The sequence below is a fragment of the Macrotis lagotis genome, chromosome 5 (assembly GCF_037893015.1).
Source record: "Macrotis lagotis isolate mMagLag1 chromosome 5, bilby.v1.9.chrom.fasta, whole genome shotgun sequence".
In the NCBI taxonomy this organism is placed as follows: Eukaryota; Metazoa; Chordata; class Mammalia; order Peramelemorphia; family Peramelidae; genus Macrotis; species Macrotis lagotis.
In genome coordinates, this window is record NC_133662.1 from 230965570 (window position 1) to 230982659 (window position 17090).

Below are 17090 nucleotides of genomic sequence, written 5' to 3' on the forward strand. Positions count from 1 at the left end.
TCTTTCCTTCCAGGGTGAAGGCTGAACACTGCCCTAAGCTTTTGTTTTTTGTGCTGTTGTTTTTAAAAATATTTGTTCTATAAGGTTTTAGTTCTTCCAAGGTGGTATGAGTTAAGGAGAGCTCTGTTTACTATTCTCCTGGTCTGTGTTCTGATTTGTGAATGATCACAAGTACAATTTTTTGCCCTGAAACTTGAAGGTGGATTCCCTTTCCAACATGTCCCCAGCTCTGATTTGTGCTGCAGCTCTTCCTTTCCCTGGATCTGCCACCCAGGACTGCAATTGCATCCAAGGATGGGAAAAGCCACAGTCTTGCCCTGGTGCTAGCAAAGACCCCTCTGTAATCCCTTTTTGACCCCATAGTTAGATTTCCTTTGCCATCTGTGGGCTGAGAGTTAAGGAAACAGTTGTTACAGCTCCTGTGGCTCCCTTTGCCTGCCCCTGGTTCACTGAGACTGGAGCTGTGCTGCTAAGATCTGAACTGGACTACATTCTCCTCTTTTCCAGGTCCAGAAGACCTTTCCTGCTGACCTTCTAATCTGTCTTTTGTGTCTCTGGATTGAGACCTGGATATCACCACTGCTGCCATTGATTCAGTCTCCCATAGGTTTGTTCCTATTTTGCTGGGACTGGGGCTGTGCTATAGACTGTGCTTATCTCTAACCCTGGTGCAACACGACTTCCTACTGACCTTCCAAGTTGTCTTGGACTGGAAAATTCACTCGATCTTTTGTAGGTTCTGTCACTCTAGAATTTGTTTAGATTAAACACTTAAAGGTATCTGGAAGGGTTTGGGGAAGAACTCAGGTGAGACCCAGCCTTTATTCTGACATCTTGGCTCCACCTCCTAAATCTTAGTTATTAATAAAGTTTCCATTTTTATCACATGTGTAAGACAAATTTGTTGGCAACAGAGAACATGTCAAAATATGGAAAGTGAAAATAAGAGTGAAGAGTTTGTAGGAGGAAATTTGGAAAATATGGGAGAAGATAGTATCAACAATACTTGTAGAAAATTTGGCTTTGGGGAGTTGAGGAGGAACTTTAAAAGAAACTAGAATCAATAGATGATATCAATATAAGATACTGAGATACTGAGAATAACAAAAAAAATAGCTTTTACAAATATTGAAAATATTGCCCAGTGAATTAATCAGAGGAATTAGAAGGATCTTGCATATGATTTCCTGTAACATCTGAAGAAAAGGAAAAAGTAATAAAAAATGATTGGTAGAAAGATAGAGGGGAGGATGACATATAACAATATTATATAGTCATAATGTTTTATGTTCAAATTTTAGTTCTGCATTGTGCAGTGATTAAATATGATGTTCTTCAGCAGTACAATAATCAAAGACAATTCTAAAGGGTTTGTGTTGGAATATATCATCTACCCCTCAGAGAAAGAATTTTGGAGTCTAATTTTTTTTTTATCCTAGAACACTTTTTTATTGTGGGTGAAGAAACAGGACAGCTGGACAGTTTAGATGATTCCAATCTTGTTGGCAACATCTGAAGCATCATAGTCTGGAGCAAGCCGACATAGACCTTCTTCTCTCCATCAGGTCAGATCAGTGTGTTGACCTTCACCACATTGATGTCATACAGTTTCTTTAACACCTGCTTGATTTGGTGCTTGTTGGCCTTGACGTCCACAATGAAGACCAGGGTGTTACTATCCTCAATCTTTTTCATAGCAGACTTAGTGGTTAAAGTTAACTTAATGATAGCATAGTGATCAAGCTTGTTTCTCCCAGGGGCACTTTTCCAAGGGTATTTGAGCTGTCAGATCTTCTTTTTGTGGCTATGGACACCCTTCAACACTGCCTTCTTGGCCTTCAAGGCCTTGGACTTGGCTTCTGTCTTGGGGGGGGATCAACTACTTCCTTCTTCATCTTTAGTGCCATCTTAGGGGAAAGGCAGAGTTTACTTTTAAAAATTTTGTTTTATGTTTTATATTTTTTTAACCCTCTCATGCTTTTTTGTTCCTTTTTGTTCTGATTCTGCTTTCAGAACATGACTAATATATAAATATGTGTAACATAGTTATACTTGTATTAACTATATCAGATTACTCACAGCAAGGGGAGGCGGGAGAAAAGAGGGAAGGAGAAAAATATGGAACTTGAAATCTTAAAAAAATGAAGGTTGAAAATATCTATGTATATAATTGGAACAATAAATAAAAAAATTTAAATTAAAAAAGTCATATTCAGGTTTTGACTCACTTATTCTAATAAATAATGGTTAAATTACATTAATGGAATCTTAAAAGGAAGGAAGTATATTAAATGCCTACTATTTCAGACACTGTACTAAATGCTTTATAAATATGATTTCATTTGATCCACACAACGACCCTGGAAAGTAGGTGCTATTATGATCCTCATTTTACAATTCAGGAAACTAAGGCAGGCAGCAGTTAAATGACTTGCCCAGGGTCAGATGTCTAAAATTAGATTTGATTCAGCTCTTCTTGTTTCCAGACCTAATATTCTATACACTGTACTACCTGCAGCAAGTCTCCTAATTTCATTAAAAGTTCATCCCTCCCACTTTCATTCCCTACATCTCCCCAAGGTTATATTCAGTTTTGCTGAGTAAGCTATTCTTTGCTATAAAACTATATCCTTTGCTTTTTAGAATATTGTGCTCCAAGTTCTCCGGTTCTTGACCACGGTTCCTCAGTATTTAAATATTTAAATTCTTTCCTTCTGACTACTTGCATTATTATTATTATTATTATTATTATTATTATTATTATTATTATTATTATCTTTAAATCTCTGGATTTTGGCTGTGATGTTCCAGGGAGTTTTACTTGGGGTTTCTTTCAGGAAATGGTGGATTTTTTTTTATTTCCACTTTGTCCCTTGGTTCTATGAGATTTGGGCAGTTTTCTTTTAAGATTTCTTGGCATATAATGTATAGGGATTTTGCAAGGTTTGTTTTTTTGGTTATGACTTTCAAATAGTCCAATGACTCTTCAATTATCTTCTCAATCTATTTTATGTCAGTTCTTTTTGCTAGAGTGAATCTTATACTTTCTTCAGTCTAGATTTTGTTTTTAATATTTCTTATTGCTTCGTGGAGTCATTGACTTCTATTTGATTTATTTGAATTTTCAAGGAGTTTGTTTTTTGGGTAAAGTTTTATATCTTGTTCCAAGATCTTCTCTTTCCAATTCATTCATCCGCAACTCTCATTTATTTCCCAATAGTTTTCTCTATCATTGTCATGTCATTTCATTTATTTTAAAAAAGGCTTTTAAATTTGGGGGTAGCTAGGTGGTGCAGTGGATAGAGCACCGGCCCTGGAGTCAGGAGTACCTGAGTTCAAATATGACCTGCGACACTTAATAATGACCTAGCTTTGTGGCCTTGAGCAAGACACTTAACCCCATTGCCTTGCAAAAACTAAAATAAATAAATTAATTAAGAAAATTCTTGCTTCGTCTTTTCTAAGGATTCTAATTGAATTTATGCCCAAGCTGTGTTTTCTTTGAAGATTTATTGAAGATGTTTCAAAGTCATTCTCTTCTCTTAGATTTGTGTCCCTGTCACCATATGGTAAGGTTCTTTTTGTTTTTCTATGTCTTTGTTCATTCTTTCAACTAAATTACTGACTTTTGACTTGATATTAGAGACAAGCTTTATTTATTTGCATAGGGAAGGTTTTGGTTGGTTCTGTTATTGCTTTCTTTGGGTGCTGAGTGTTATATTATTCTAGAATTTCAAGTATAGCTTAGACTGCAGGCCTGCAAACTTTCAGTGCTTCCAAAATGGACTGATGCGGGGCAAAGTCTGATTACTGCCTCTCTGGTCTGAGCTCTAAAAATTCTAGACCTGTGTATGGGTCTGAGGGGCAGTAGACTCTGCCCCTATTAGCCAGCTGAGAAGTTGTATTGGTTCTGAATGAGGGAATTGCAGGCTTCTTTTTGGTTTGGAATTTCTGTCTTGGTTATTCCTCTGTGGGCTGTGACTCTGCTTTGTTCCTGGGGTATGAGTCTCACAGCTGTTACTTGCATCTGAACTAGCTCCTCTCTAAGATAAACAGCAACTGCTTCTTCTCCTGGCTCCTTTAGGTGCAGATCCTGTCCTCAGTCCACCTGGCTGTGACCCAGAACTTGTAGCAGGCAGCAAAACTGCCAGTTGGCACCTCTTCTTATTTCTGAGAACTACTCTTGCTCCATTGTTCAGACTCTTAATAGATTCTGAAGTGCTAAAAGAAGTACTTCCCCACTGTCTGCAGATCTTTGTCTCCCCATGGTGGTCCAGACTAGAAAAATGATGCACTATGACTTTTTCTTGGATTTACTTATAAGGATTCAATATGATGCATTTTCTATGTCAGTTTGGAGGAATTGTTTTGAGAGGGGGATGTCACTGCATTTCTTCCTGCTAGTTTGTCATCTTCACTACCAATAGTGGCGATTTCATTGTCACTGGTAAATTATGGCCAGCTGTTTGTGGCCATCAAAGTAAAGTTGGAATAGAAAATAAATGTCATTTGAGTGATATCCCAGCTTGCTTCAAGAACTAAATCCTATGAAATAAAGTTATGGTTATGGGGGGGGGGGGGGCTTTATCTTTATTCTTAGTGTAAAATGAACTTAGAGAATCTGTAGTAATCTTCTGCCATATCTATTTCCCCCTGTCCTTTTATCCTTTCTTTCAAGTTTCTAAATGTTTAGGGAGATCAATTCTATTCTATGGCAGAAACACATTTTCTTTATGGATTGCCCTTTTTAGTTAGCCGTCTTGACAGAATACTGCCCAATCACACTCAAGTTTTTTTTTTTTAAGGAAATGATTTATTCATGACTAAATATTATTTGTACATCATAATCTTTTTGGAAGCATTCTATCTCCAAATTAAACCCTCTGGTGATGGAAATTTCTAAAATAGTTTGAGGTCTGGTAATTCTGTGTTCTTTTCTATGCTACTTTATTTTTGCTAATAGTTCCCTTGAGTTCCTGGATCATTATTTTTTCCTCTTAAAATGGAATTTCATCATTATCTTATCCACTTTTACAAAGTGTTCCTTTGGAAATTTATTCTTTTAGGACTGAATCTGCAAATTCATCTAGGTAGTATTACCATTTTTATTTATATTGTGGTGTGCTACAATCTTGAACATTATCTCTCTACCTATTTATATCTTCTTTAATATGTGAAAAGTTTTAAAATTTTTATTTATATAAATCTTATGTATATATTGGTAGACTAAAACTTAGTTATTTTATACATTTTGAATGTAATTTCTTTTATACTTGATTCTTCCTGTTTTTGTTAGTAATGTATAAGGATGCTGATAATTCTTATAGATTTAGTTTTCATTTACTACTTAACTGAAGCTATTAATCATTTCTGCTTATTTCTTTGATGAATCTCCTGGTTTTCTAAGTATGCCATCATATCATTTGGAAATCATTTAAAATGATTTTCATAACTTTAATTTTCTTCTCTTATTTTATCATATCATTCAACAATACTATTTAATTAGTATTTTTTATTGTCAATTTTAATAAAATCTATTGATTTGAGGGAATAACAATAATCTCAAGGTTATTACAATTAATCAATAAATGTTCTACAGCATTAACATGTTTCTTCTCTTTTCTTTTTTTGTTGATATTCTTCTGATTGGAAAGGCAAGTGTAATGAAGAGCAGCTGCGAGTTGTATTCTTTTCATTGTCTTCCAACCTAGGTTGGAAGTGTCTTTATTTTAAGGTCAAGTTAGAGCCAACAGTTCTGTTGTTTGGATAAAAATAGGTCAGTCCATATTCTTCAAATATGACTTTCATTGACTGGGGAGAGTGGCATGGCACCGATTTCTTGTTCTGATTTTCAGTTTGACTGTCAAAGATACTCTAAGTGTTTGGTATCCATGAAGGGCAAATAGAATGCTGATACATAACCCTGCCTTCAGCAACTTTGGCTTCCATATCAATAGTAATATGTTCAGATTTAACTCCTTGAAGAAGTGTGATCAGCTTTTACAAGTTAACTAAAAACCACCAAGGTGCTACAGAAATTGAATTGAATTCTCAGATTTAGAAAAAAAAATCAATTGTATATTCCTCATACTCCCAAATTGATTTCTAATATTATTCCATATCAATTCTGTCCCATAGTTAGTTCCACATTCTATTAGTCTCTTCTGCTCATCAATTTCTAACCAAGGAATAAAAATATGTAGAAACTTTAATTAAAAGTAAAAACCAAGAGCAGAGTAGATTTCTCTGTTAAAAAAACAAATAGCCCTATTCCTTGAAACATCATGAATAATACCTTAGTTAAATCTCTTTTTTTCTTCATTTGGTATTTATTTCAGTCACTTAGTCTTCTACTTGCATTTCAGTAGTAGTAATGATTCCTTTGCTCTTGCATGTAAGCATAGAAGGGAGTACTGCTATAGGGGTAGCAGGGGCCTGAGTAGTTTCTTTCCTTTAAATTAATACCTTTTGATCTCCAAGAACCAACAGCATCTTGTCTATGTCTCCTGATTTCCTCTGTTACCTTGGAGTTGTACTCTGACCCGTGCTTGCCATTAACTTCTGTGACTCTAGTGCCTGATTGATTGGTCTGCCCATTCTTTCTTATTCCTGTTTGAGCAGAACTATCAGCAGATTGACCAGAATCAGATCTATGTCTATTATGTGTCCTATCCTCTGCTTTATCATAGTTAGATGCTGACTGACCAAATTTGTCATTGTATTGCTCATGACCTGTCTGTCCATGCCTAGATCCTGATTGCCTAGAACTATCACTTGTTTGATCACGGCTAGATCCATGTCTTCTAGTTGTTCTGGGCCCAGAGTGATCCTGAGTGTCGCTTGACTGCCTGTGGCTTGTCTCTGACTGTCCTTGACTAGATCCTGGCTTTCCCCTACCCCCAGTAGGACCATGTCCTGATTGTTGACGATGACTTGATTCTTGCCTTCCTGGACTTCTAGCTTGGTTATCTCTTGCCTTCCCTGCACTAGATCCCCTTCTTCCTGAATTACTTGTTCTAGACCCTGACTGACTGTGAGTGGATACTGATTGTTCAAGATCTGTCCCAGAGTACCCATGACTTCCTGTATTAACACTGAAATCAGGATAATCATGGCTTAACCCTGAATGTTCATGCCGAATAAATGTCATTTGACCTGACCGCTGAGGACTAGAATTCCTACTGTTCCCATAACCAGACTGTCCATAATCGTAGTCTGCACTACCATAGCTACCATGCTTCTGGCTGTGATCAGAACCATATCTTTCTTGCCCTCTGCTCCCTGAATCCTCCTGAGAGGTACCAGAGACTCTATAACTCTCATTGTATTGCTGTCTTCCTGTTGTCCTTGACCCCTGGGTCAACTGTCTCTTACCAGATGAGGACTGTTGATGATCAGATTCTGAATGCCTATATCTGTCTCCTGTTTGTCCTTCACTACGTTTGGATGAACCATGACTGGATCCCTGTATTCTAGCTGAACTGGATTCCGAGTGTGTAGACGATGACTGTCCATGACCAGAGACTGAATCTCCAGAGTGGTCCCTTGTTTGTCTTTCGCTGTCACTTACCTGACTAGAAGTGGATCCCTGTTTTCCTCTTGTACTGGAGCCATGATGTCCCTGACTGGATGAGGACTGCTGCTGCTGACCAGATCCTGACTGTCTAGAACTGTCTCCTGATTGCCTTTCACCATGATTGAATGAATCATGTCTGGGACCCCGTCTTCCTGTTCTCCTGGTGTCAGTGGACTGTCTGTGACTAGACCCTGAATGTACAGATGTATCTCCTACTTGTCCTTCCCTGGATCCTTGACTTTGTCTTGTCCTTGAACCAGACTGTCTTTCCTGTGATGAAATATGTTGATGACCAGACTGTCCTTGATGTCCTGTCTGTGCTTCACTATCACTGGATTGTCTATAATTATACCTCTGATTTTGGTTTGAACTGGTTTCTGAGTCTGTGGATGTTGCCAGTCCATAATCAGAGACTGAGTCTCTGGAATGATCTCTTGTTTGTACTTCACTGTCACTTGCATGACTGGAGATGGATCTCTTTCTTCCTCTTGTATTAGAGCCCTCAGTGGATGAGGGCTGCTGCTGCTGACCAGATCCTGATTGTCTAGACCTGTCTCCTGACTGACCTTCTCTATCACTGAATTGATCACAACTAGAACCCCTTTGATGACTAGAATGGGACCCTGAGTGTTTAGATGAAGCCTGTCTATGATGAGAAATTGAGTTTCTAGAGTGGTTTCTTGATTGTCCTTCACTGTCACTTGCCTGACTATCACTTGTTTGTCTTCTTTCAGTTGATCCATTTCGTCCATGGGTGGATGATGACTGTTGATGACCAAATGATGAGTGTCTTGGGCTATCTCTTGATTGTTCTTCACTGTTACTTGAATGGCTGTGGCTTTTACTCAGCTTCCCATCCTTGTGGGATCTTGACTGGCCATGACTTTGTCTTTGCCTTTGTTGACTACTTCTTGTTGAATGACTGGGAACGTTATCTTGCTTCTCAGATGCACTCCCTGATGTATGGTGACTAATTTTTGTTTTGTTTTGTTTCTTTGATTGTTCTGTCTTATCACTTTTTGAATTCCTATATGTTGAGCCTGTTTGTCGATTCACACCCTCCTCTTGTTGACTATCAGAACTAGACCCCTTTCTTCCCTGTCTAGATGACCGTCTATCTGCATTGGATTCATGATGCCCAGAACTAAAGACCTGACCTGAACTTGAATCAGAACTTGTATGTGACTTGTTTCTCTTCCCTCCATGCTTTTTTGAACTGGACCCATTTCTCTCTTTCTCACTCTTCCCTGAGTCATGGTGTCTTTTCCTAGAGTCTTCCCTGTGTTCTGAGTTTAATGAGCTACTTCTCTTCCAAGGAGAACTGGACCGAGATTGGTGTCTATGCTTTCCTTTCTTCTGTGAATGCCTAGAACTGTCCCCTTGCTCTTCTTCTGCTTCTGTAGTTGATTGATCGGAACCAGAAACATCATCTTCTTCTTCTTCTTCTTCCTCTGTCACACTTTGACCTTCTTGGTTATGGGGATGTGACTCTGATGTTTTACAATATTTTTTGCTGACAGACTTGTTGAAGGAGATGGTGAGATTCACCATCAACAGAAGATACTCAGCAAAATCTACTTTACTGTCATGGTCTTGGTCCAGGACATGCATGATGCCATCCATAATTTTGGTATTCTCTTGATTCTGTTTCAGAGAAAAGAATACAGGAAAAGTAAATGAATCTGTCATACATCATACAATGGTGGGTACTTTGCACACCTACATGGGACCCATCCATGCAAAAATTCCGGCTGACTTAGACTGATATTATGCAACTGATGTTCACAAAGACCAAGAAGAAGAAGATCCCCCAAATCAGCAAAACACAAGAGGTTACCCAGGAATGAGGATGAGGAGCTGCAGATGAATGTGAATGTAAGGTAGCTGATGTATTTTCTATAAAATGAATCAAATGATAAAGAAATTAAATTACAATTGAGTATTTTGGGGCTCCTTCTTATAATTGAATCCAAAATTCCCTGTTTCTAATAATTGCTACTTCTTGGAGAAACCTCTTCTTTAGGGAGAGGTGGTTCCTCGGTATAAATTACTATTTGAATTAATTAATGTTAGCAGAAACCTGCTTATCTATACCTGAACTGGAGGAAGAAATTTCAAATTCTGTGATGAAGGAGGACAGAGATAATATTATGTTGTTGAGTCATTCAGCTGTATCCAACCCTTCATGACTGCTATAGGACTTTCTTTAAAAAAAAATATTGCATAGCTTTCCCTTCTCCAGTTGTCCCCATTTTACACTTCCCCAGGGTCACACAGCAAGTATTGCAGTGCAAGTTTGGACTCAGGTCTTCCTAATGTCATGACCAGCAAGTACTCTATCCGCTGTAACACCTTACTGTTACAGACAAAATATTAGGTGCCACTGAGAACAAATTTTGTTCATTTCCCATTTTTTCCCCATGACTCTCCTTAGTACAATAAGACATTAATTCAGTTCTACTGGATTTGGTCTACTTCTATTAATTCAATTATACAAACCTTTGTTGATCCTTTTGCTCTTTCCGGGTAGAATTCTAAGGAATTCTATCTAGAAGGACTCACAAATGTGTCACCAGGTATATGGGATTTTTTGGTTTGTTGCTTTCTAGATCTTGAGTGTTTATATCAAGAATACAACTTCACTTTTAATTCTGAGTCTTAGTCAACTCTTCAGGACCCTACCTTGCAAAACAGGTGCAGACCTTTATTGGTAGAAAGTATTTACTCATTAGTAATTCTGTAAATCATTGGAAGCAAGCTCTCAGATAGAAACAGATCCCTGTCCGTTGCATATTGGCTTAGAAAAAGCAGTGAATACTTTCTATATTATATTCTTATTTTTTTTTGTTAAATATTTCTCACTTCCATTTTAATCTGATTCTGGAAACACTTGGGAGTTTGGGAAACACTTGGGAGGCCCCCTTTGTGTGGGGGCCTCTCTCTACATCAATGAAATCACAATCATTTCCCCAAACACCAAAAAATCTCCCCAAAACATTGCTGTGTAAACCTTCAATGTTGGCATGCATCCCTTACCCTCATAACTAGTTGAAACTCATTTTCCAAAAGTTTCTTCAATTCCTTTTTGCTTAGTTTGTCACACTCTTCATCTTCATTGGCATATTCATAGAAAATTTCGATGGTATGGACAATACATTCCATGAGACTAGGCATCTTTGTGCAAATTTATGTGAACCTGAAAACAAAAAACATACAACTTCTGTCATTCTTTTTCTTTCCATTCAAATTCTTAGTTTTTATGATAGATTCATAAAATATCAGAATTGAAAGACTACTCAATGGCCATCTAGGTCAACCCATACTTTCTTTTGGGGGGGGTTGTTTTTTTGCAAGGCAATGGGGTTAAGTGGCTTGCCCAAGGCCACCCAGCTAGGTAATTATTAAGTGTCTGAGGCTCGAATTGAACTCAAGGACTCCTGACTCCAGGGCCAGTGCTCTATCTACTGCACCACCTAGCCTCCCCATCAACCCATACTTTTTTTGTGTTTTTGCAAGGCAAATGGGGTTAAGTGGCTTGCCCAGGGCCACACAACTAGGTAATTATCAAGTGTCTGAGACCAGATTTGAACCCAGTTACTCCCGACTCCAAGGCTGGTGCTTTATCCACTGCACCACCTAGCTGCCCCTCATTAACCCATACTTGAAAGAAAATTTTCTCTATGGTACACCTGACAAGTGGTCATCTTTCCTTGAAGACCTCTTCAGGTTGTAATTTTAGAATGAAAGAAAATAAGTCTAATTCTTTTTTTTTTAATGTGGCAGGCTTCTTCTCATATTTGAAAATAGACAAAAGTTAATCTCATCCCCACCCCACCCCCAGTAGTTTCCTTCCCCTAAGCTTAGCAACCTTAGCTCCTTTGATTGATTCTCATGCAGTATTAGCCAAAGGCTCTTTACTATCATTAATCCTCATCAGTAAAATGAAGGTGAAAATATTTTACATCTATTTTTCCATCTCCCTTATACAGACAGGAAAAAGAATGTAGGTATGATTCAGCCTTTTACCATACTAAGATTAAGTACCTTATCCAAGATAAAATAGAAAGTCAATGAAAATAAAAACTAAAGCTATGTTTACCAATCCCTAATCCAGGGCAAAGCTAGAGTCAATGATCTTACATTTTGGGTTACTTAACCATTTTCTTGGGTGACTTCAGTATACAAAGTAATGAAGAATCTCTCTCTCCCCTAGAGGTCCTGGACCCCTGACTACCACCTAGATTTTGGAGGTATTTAAAATCAGGAAATACAGATAAAGTCAATAAGGACTTTTCTAGAGAAGATAGACATGGATCCAGCCTCCGACTCTACCTCATTTCTATACTTCACCAAGACATGTTTTTTTAATCATCCATCAAAAAGAAGCCCATGAGTTTTCTTGGATATTTAACAAGAAGAAATGGAAGCAGAGGGGTACCAAAGTAAGCTGAATGGTGGTTAATAGGAAATATTTACACTTAAATTAATCAAAAGAGATTGATAACTAGGCAAGACTCTGCTGTATTTAAATCCAATTCACACTCCAGTCACCATATCACCCTCACGATGATCCTTTTCAAGAAAGAAGGATTCTTCAACATCAACAATAACAACAAAAATATTTATTAAGTGCCTAAAGTGTATTAAACACTGTGCTAAGTACTGAGGACACAAATAGAAGGAATAGACAATCTCTGCCCTCAAGGAGCTTGCAGTCAAACTGGGGAAACAATGCCTAAAGAATTGACATAGTAGAAAATAGACACTACTATTATTCCCTCCTTACCTCCCAAACTTATTTGAACTAAATGGCCTAGCATTGCAGAACACTCAGAAGTGTGTAGAGGAGCCAGACTCCCTTCTTCATTTTCACTCAGGATACAAACTTTCCTCAGAGACAAACTTCCATCAGTATCAAGTGGCAAAGCTTCCAAGAGCTCTTTGTACTCAAGCAAATTATATTTGCTATGTCAGAACAATAAGGGAATTCAGAGATGATTTAGTTCAATACTCTTCTTTTTTCACATGAGGAAACCAAGGCTCAAAGGGTTTAGGTGATTTGCCACATGTCACCCAGCTATGGAAAGTTAGAGCTGAGACTGAAGCCTAGGTTTTCTGTCTCAATTCTCTCTTTGGTGGAACATGCTGATCTCTAGATTTATTCCTATGGCTCTAGAATCTTAACTAGATTGGCTTGACCAACTTACCTAGTTCACTGAAGAAACAAAGAGCATGTGAAGTGAAGTAGCTTGCAGGGTACCCACAGTCTGGGATGCTAGGCTTTTTATACTGGATTAATTGTCCAGCTCAGAAATTTGGTATGCTCTGATTCATTTGCAACCAAACCCAGCTCCACCTCCGTTTCCAGGGATATTGTTTACCCAATTAATTCATTTGTGATTGCCTTGACTGCTTTCAGGTATGGCCTGGTTTCAACCCCACCTATCAATAGCCTATAGAAGGACATGTTTGATCATCATAAGCTCTTTGAGGGTAGGGACCACAGGAAAAAGAGATTGAATGACTTGTCCAGAGTTACACAGCTAGTTTTGGTTTGAGGCTAGATTTAAACTCACCCCTTCCTGATCAGTTCCAGCCCTCTATCCCCATCATCACTTCATTGTCTCAAAAACCCAAAGATACAGAGAGGAAGAATCCTATACTATTGAGTAAGACCTTCCAAGTCCTTTAGGTCAACTCCCTCATTTTATAGTTGAGTAAATTCAGGCAATGGCTCATATTGAACTATTTTTACATTCATTTATTTATGATATTGAACTGGAGTTCCTTTTTTTTAATCCTTTCATAGTTTGGGGGTTAATAACATGTGTGTGTATATATATATATATGTATATATATATGTATATATGTAAATGCATATCTATGTTTGCATATATATACATATTCAAATATATATACATATCTATCTATCTATCTATCTCTCTCTCTCTCTATATATATATATATATACACACAAAACCAAATCAATTGCTCTATATAATATAGGGGTATAATTTTTCTTTAATTCTTTCTGGTTCTGATTATTTTTTTCTAAGACAATTCATTAATGACCTATTTAATTACTCTTTTGAAATGATTCAATTTGATTCTACATTCCTTCCTCCCTCCCTCCCTTCCTTACTTCCTCTTTCCCTTCTTTCATCCCTCTCTCCTTCTCTTCCTCTTTCCCTTTTTTTCTCTCTGTCTTTTCCCCTTCCTTCCTGCCACCCTTCTTCCCTCCCTCCCTTCCTTCCTTCCTTCTTTTTTTTTTCATATTCAGTTATTTCTTTTATGGTATGAGTTTTTTAGGGCCATGTGGCTATACATAATTTGTATGGTAGCTTTCATCATTTCTCTTATATTACTTGATATTTCTGCTTCTCAATTTGAGTAATTTGAATTTTCTTGTTCTTTTTTTTATTAAATGCTACTAGTTTATCAAGATGATGATGATGATGTTTGTCCTTCATTCTTGAAAGATATAATATCAGAGAAGATGATGCCATGACAATCACATGAATTGAATTTGAGTGAGGGGGTACTGTGCTAAGTCACCACCCTCACTTTCTCCTCCAGAGTCATCTGTGTTCAATGGCCAGATATGAGACAGGATAACTGGAGAGGGCCCTGGATTCGAGGCAGTCAGGATTAAGTAACCTGACAAGGTCACACTGCTAGTAAGTATCAAGTGTCTGGAGTTGGATTCAAACTCCTGACCTCCTAACTCCAAGGTCAGTACTCTATCCATGGTGCCACTGTTATTGATGAATAGTATTAAAACTAGTCTTTTGTTTTATTTGTTAATTGAAGTATTTTTTCTTTTAATTTGTAACTTCTTGATTCACTTTTTTGTCTCTCAATTTATTGTAATTAGAATATGAACTTATTAACAAATTAATCAATAAGCATGAATTAAAAGCCTATGTGTGGGGGCAGCTAGGTGGTGCAGTGGATACAACACTAGCCCTGGAGTTAGGAGGACCTGATTTCAAATTTGGCTTCAGACACTTAATAATTGCCTAGCTGTGTGCTCTTGGGCAAGTCACTTAACCCCATTGCCTTAAATAAATAAAAATGTAAAAAATCTTCCAGAAAAAGCCTATGTGTGAAACAAGGTGCTGACTGCTAAGGATAGAAAGGCAAAAGTGAACTTTTCCATTTCTATTACTTCCATCTTTCCAGCCCTCACTGTTTGCCCTTTCAAGTATCAGTTAAAAACCTTTCTTTCCTCTCTTCTCTCACCACACTATTGGTAAGAGAATCAAAATACTTCTTGCTCTTTTTCCCCAGACTCTTTCTCTACCATCATTTCTCCTTCTAGAATGAACTCAGATAATCCTCATATTATTTAATCCAAATTTATTACCTTATCAATGTTATCTACTGACTCCCAGGACACTTTCCCTTCTTCTTGCAATGAATTTGGTGTCTGGCTTAGAGTTTATCCCTTCATTCCAATTTCTGCCTTCATCCTAAGAGAATTCAACATTCATATTGATGCTTACTGCAAGCACCCTAACTTATCATCATCAATCACCTCATTTTCCATGTTCTACTTCTCCATTCTTGCCTACACCTGCTTTTCCAGGAAGATAAAATGAGATAATATTTGTAAAAATCCTTGAAAACATTGAAGTCTAATAAAGAGTAATTTTTCCATAATTTTAAAAGCCTCTCATGGCAACCCCTCCCTCACATGAAGATCTTTCCCCTTACTTTATCAAAAAATAGAGAGGTCATTTGCCTTTTCCCCCTTTTCTCATCTCAAATCACCTAAATGTCTTCTTCTACTACCTCCTCTTTTAAATCTTTCTCAAATTATGATTTTTCTCAATAAGACAAATCCTTTAATAAAACATGGACACATGAGGAATTTTATGGGAAAATTGTTTTGTGTTAGGTATCATAGACATGGGAAAATTTCAGTTATGGGATGAAATGTCTAGCCTCTCTTAACAGTTAAAGTAATTAGTATTTCTATGGAAAAGTGAGTTGAAGAGAGCAAGATTCACAAGGCAGTAATAGAAATGGTTAAGAAGGAGGAACTCAATATGTAACTTAGATCCTTTAATGTTATGAGGAGCATAGAATCTAAAGAAATAGTAAAAAGAGATATGGTGCACGCATCAAGGAATAAGGCTTGAATAGAGAGGGAAGAGGAATAAAGAAGAGAATCAAATCAAGAAATCCTTTTAAGCAAATGTGTAGAAAAGATAAATAAGAAAAATAGCTCTAAAGGAAGAGAAAAGATGAGAATTTTTCATAACTACTTAAGAGATTTTTTTAAATATAGGAAGATTAGATAACTAAATAAAAAGAAAAAATAAATCAGTAAGTTATTTAAAATTGTAAAACTAGGCAAATGGATTATGTGTGTGTGTGTGTGTGTGTGTGTGTGTGTGTGTGTGTGTGTGTGTATGTTTGTGGGGAGGGGAAGATATTAAAAGTGAGGGGGAAAAAAAAGCTAGTGAGAATAGAATTGCCTTAAGGGATATTAAGCTAAAATAACTAAGGAGACAACATATTTCAAGTTTTACCTTTCTATTCCATCCTTCATTTTGCTGTGAAAGTTATCTTCCTAAAGCCTAAGCCTAACCATGCCACCTCCTATGCTGAATAGACCCCATTGGCTCTCTATGTCCTTCAAGACCAGCTAGAAAATCTTCTATTCAGAAGAGCATTATACACTAAAAGCAACATTGGGTTTATGATCAACTATGATGGACTTGTTTATTTTAGCAGTACAATAATCAAAGACAATTCTAAAAGACTCATTATTGAAAATACCACTCATATCCAGAGTAAGACCTGTGGAGTTGAAATGCAGACCAAAACTTACTATCTTCAATTTTTTAAAGTTGTTTTAAGTATTATGTTTTTTCCCCCTCTCTGTTGTTTTTTTTTTCCTCCATTTTGATTTGATTCTTCTCTCACAATATAACTAATGGGGATCTATGTTTAGCATTATTATACATGTATGAATTATGTTGGATTGCTTTCTGTCAGGGGGAGGGGGAATGGAAGAGATGGAGAAAAAAATGTAAAACTCAAAACCTTGCAAAAATGATTAATGGAAACTATTCTTCCAGGTATCTGGGAAAATAAAAAAGTAAAATATTTAATTTTTATAAAAAAAAATAGAAAATCTTCTGTTTGGTTTCCAATGTTCTTCACAACTCCAGCCTTCCAGTCTTTTTTTTTTAGGTTTTTGTAAGGCAAATGGGGTTAAGTGGCTTGCCCAAGGCCACACAGCTAGGTAATTATTAAGTTTCTGAGACTGGATTTGAACCCAGGTCCTCCTGACTCCAGGGCCGGTGCTTTATCCCCTACACCACCTAGCTGCCCCCCCTTCCAGTCTTCTTAACAATTCATTATCCTATCTGTATTTTTGATCTAGTAAAGCTAGCCTTCTTATTGCCCCTGTACCTTTTCATTGACTGTCTCTGAACTATGCTCCCTTCTTATTTTTGTTTCTTGGTTTCTATGATTGAGCTGAAATTCTGCCTTTGGTAAG

At 37.2% G+C, this 17090-nt stretch overlaps 1 protein-coding gene across 1 annotated transcript; it reads right to left on the bottom strand.

The window, feature by feature from the left end:
* Positions 1-5291: 5291 nt before the first annotated feature.
* Positions 5292-12826, bottom strand: LOC141488636 (uncharacterized). Its single transcript, XM_074188876.1, has 3 exons — positions 12784-12826; positions 10613-10772; positions 5292-9220 (listed from the first exon to the last, which is right to left on the bottom strand). The coding sequence occupies exons 2-3, from the start codon at positions 10748-10750 to the stop codon at positions 6362-6364; spliced, it is 2997 nt and encodes a 998-aa protein (XP_074044977.1). The 5' UTR covers positions 10751-10772; positions 12784-12826; the 3' UTR covers positions 5292-6361.
* Between the last annotated feature and the right edge of the window lie 4264 nt (positions 12827-17090).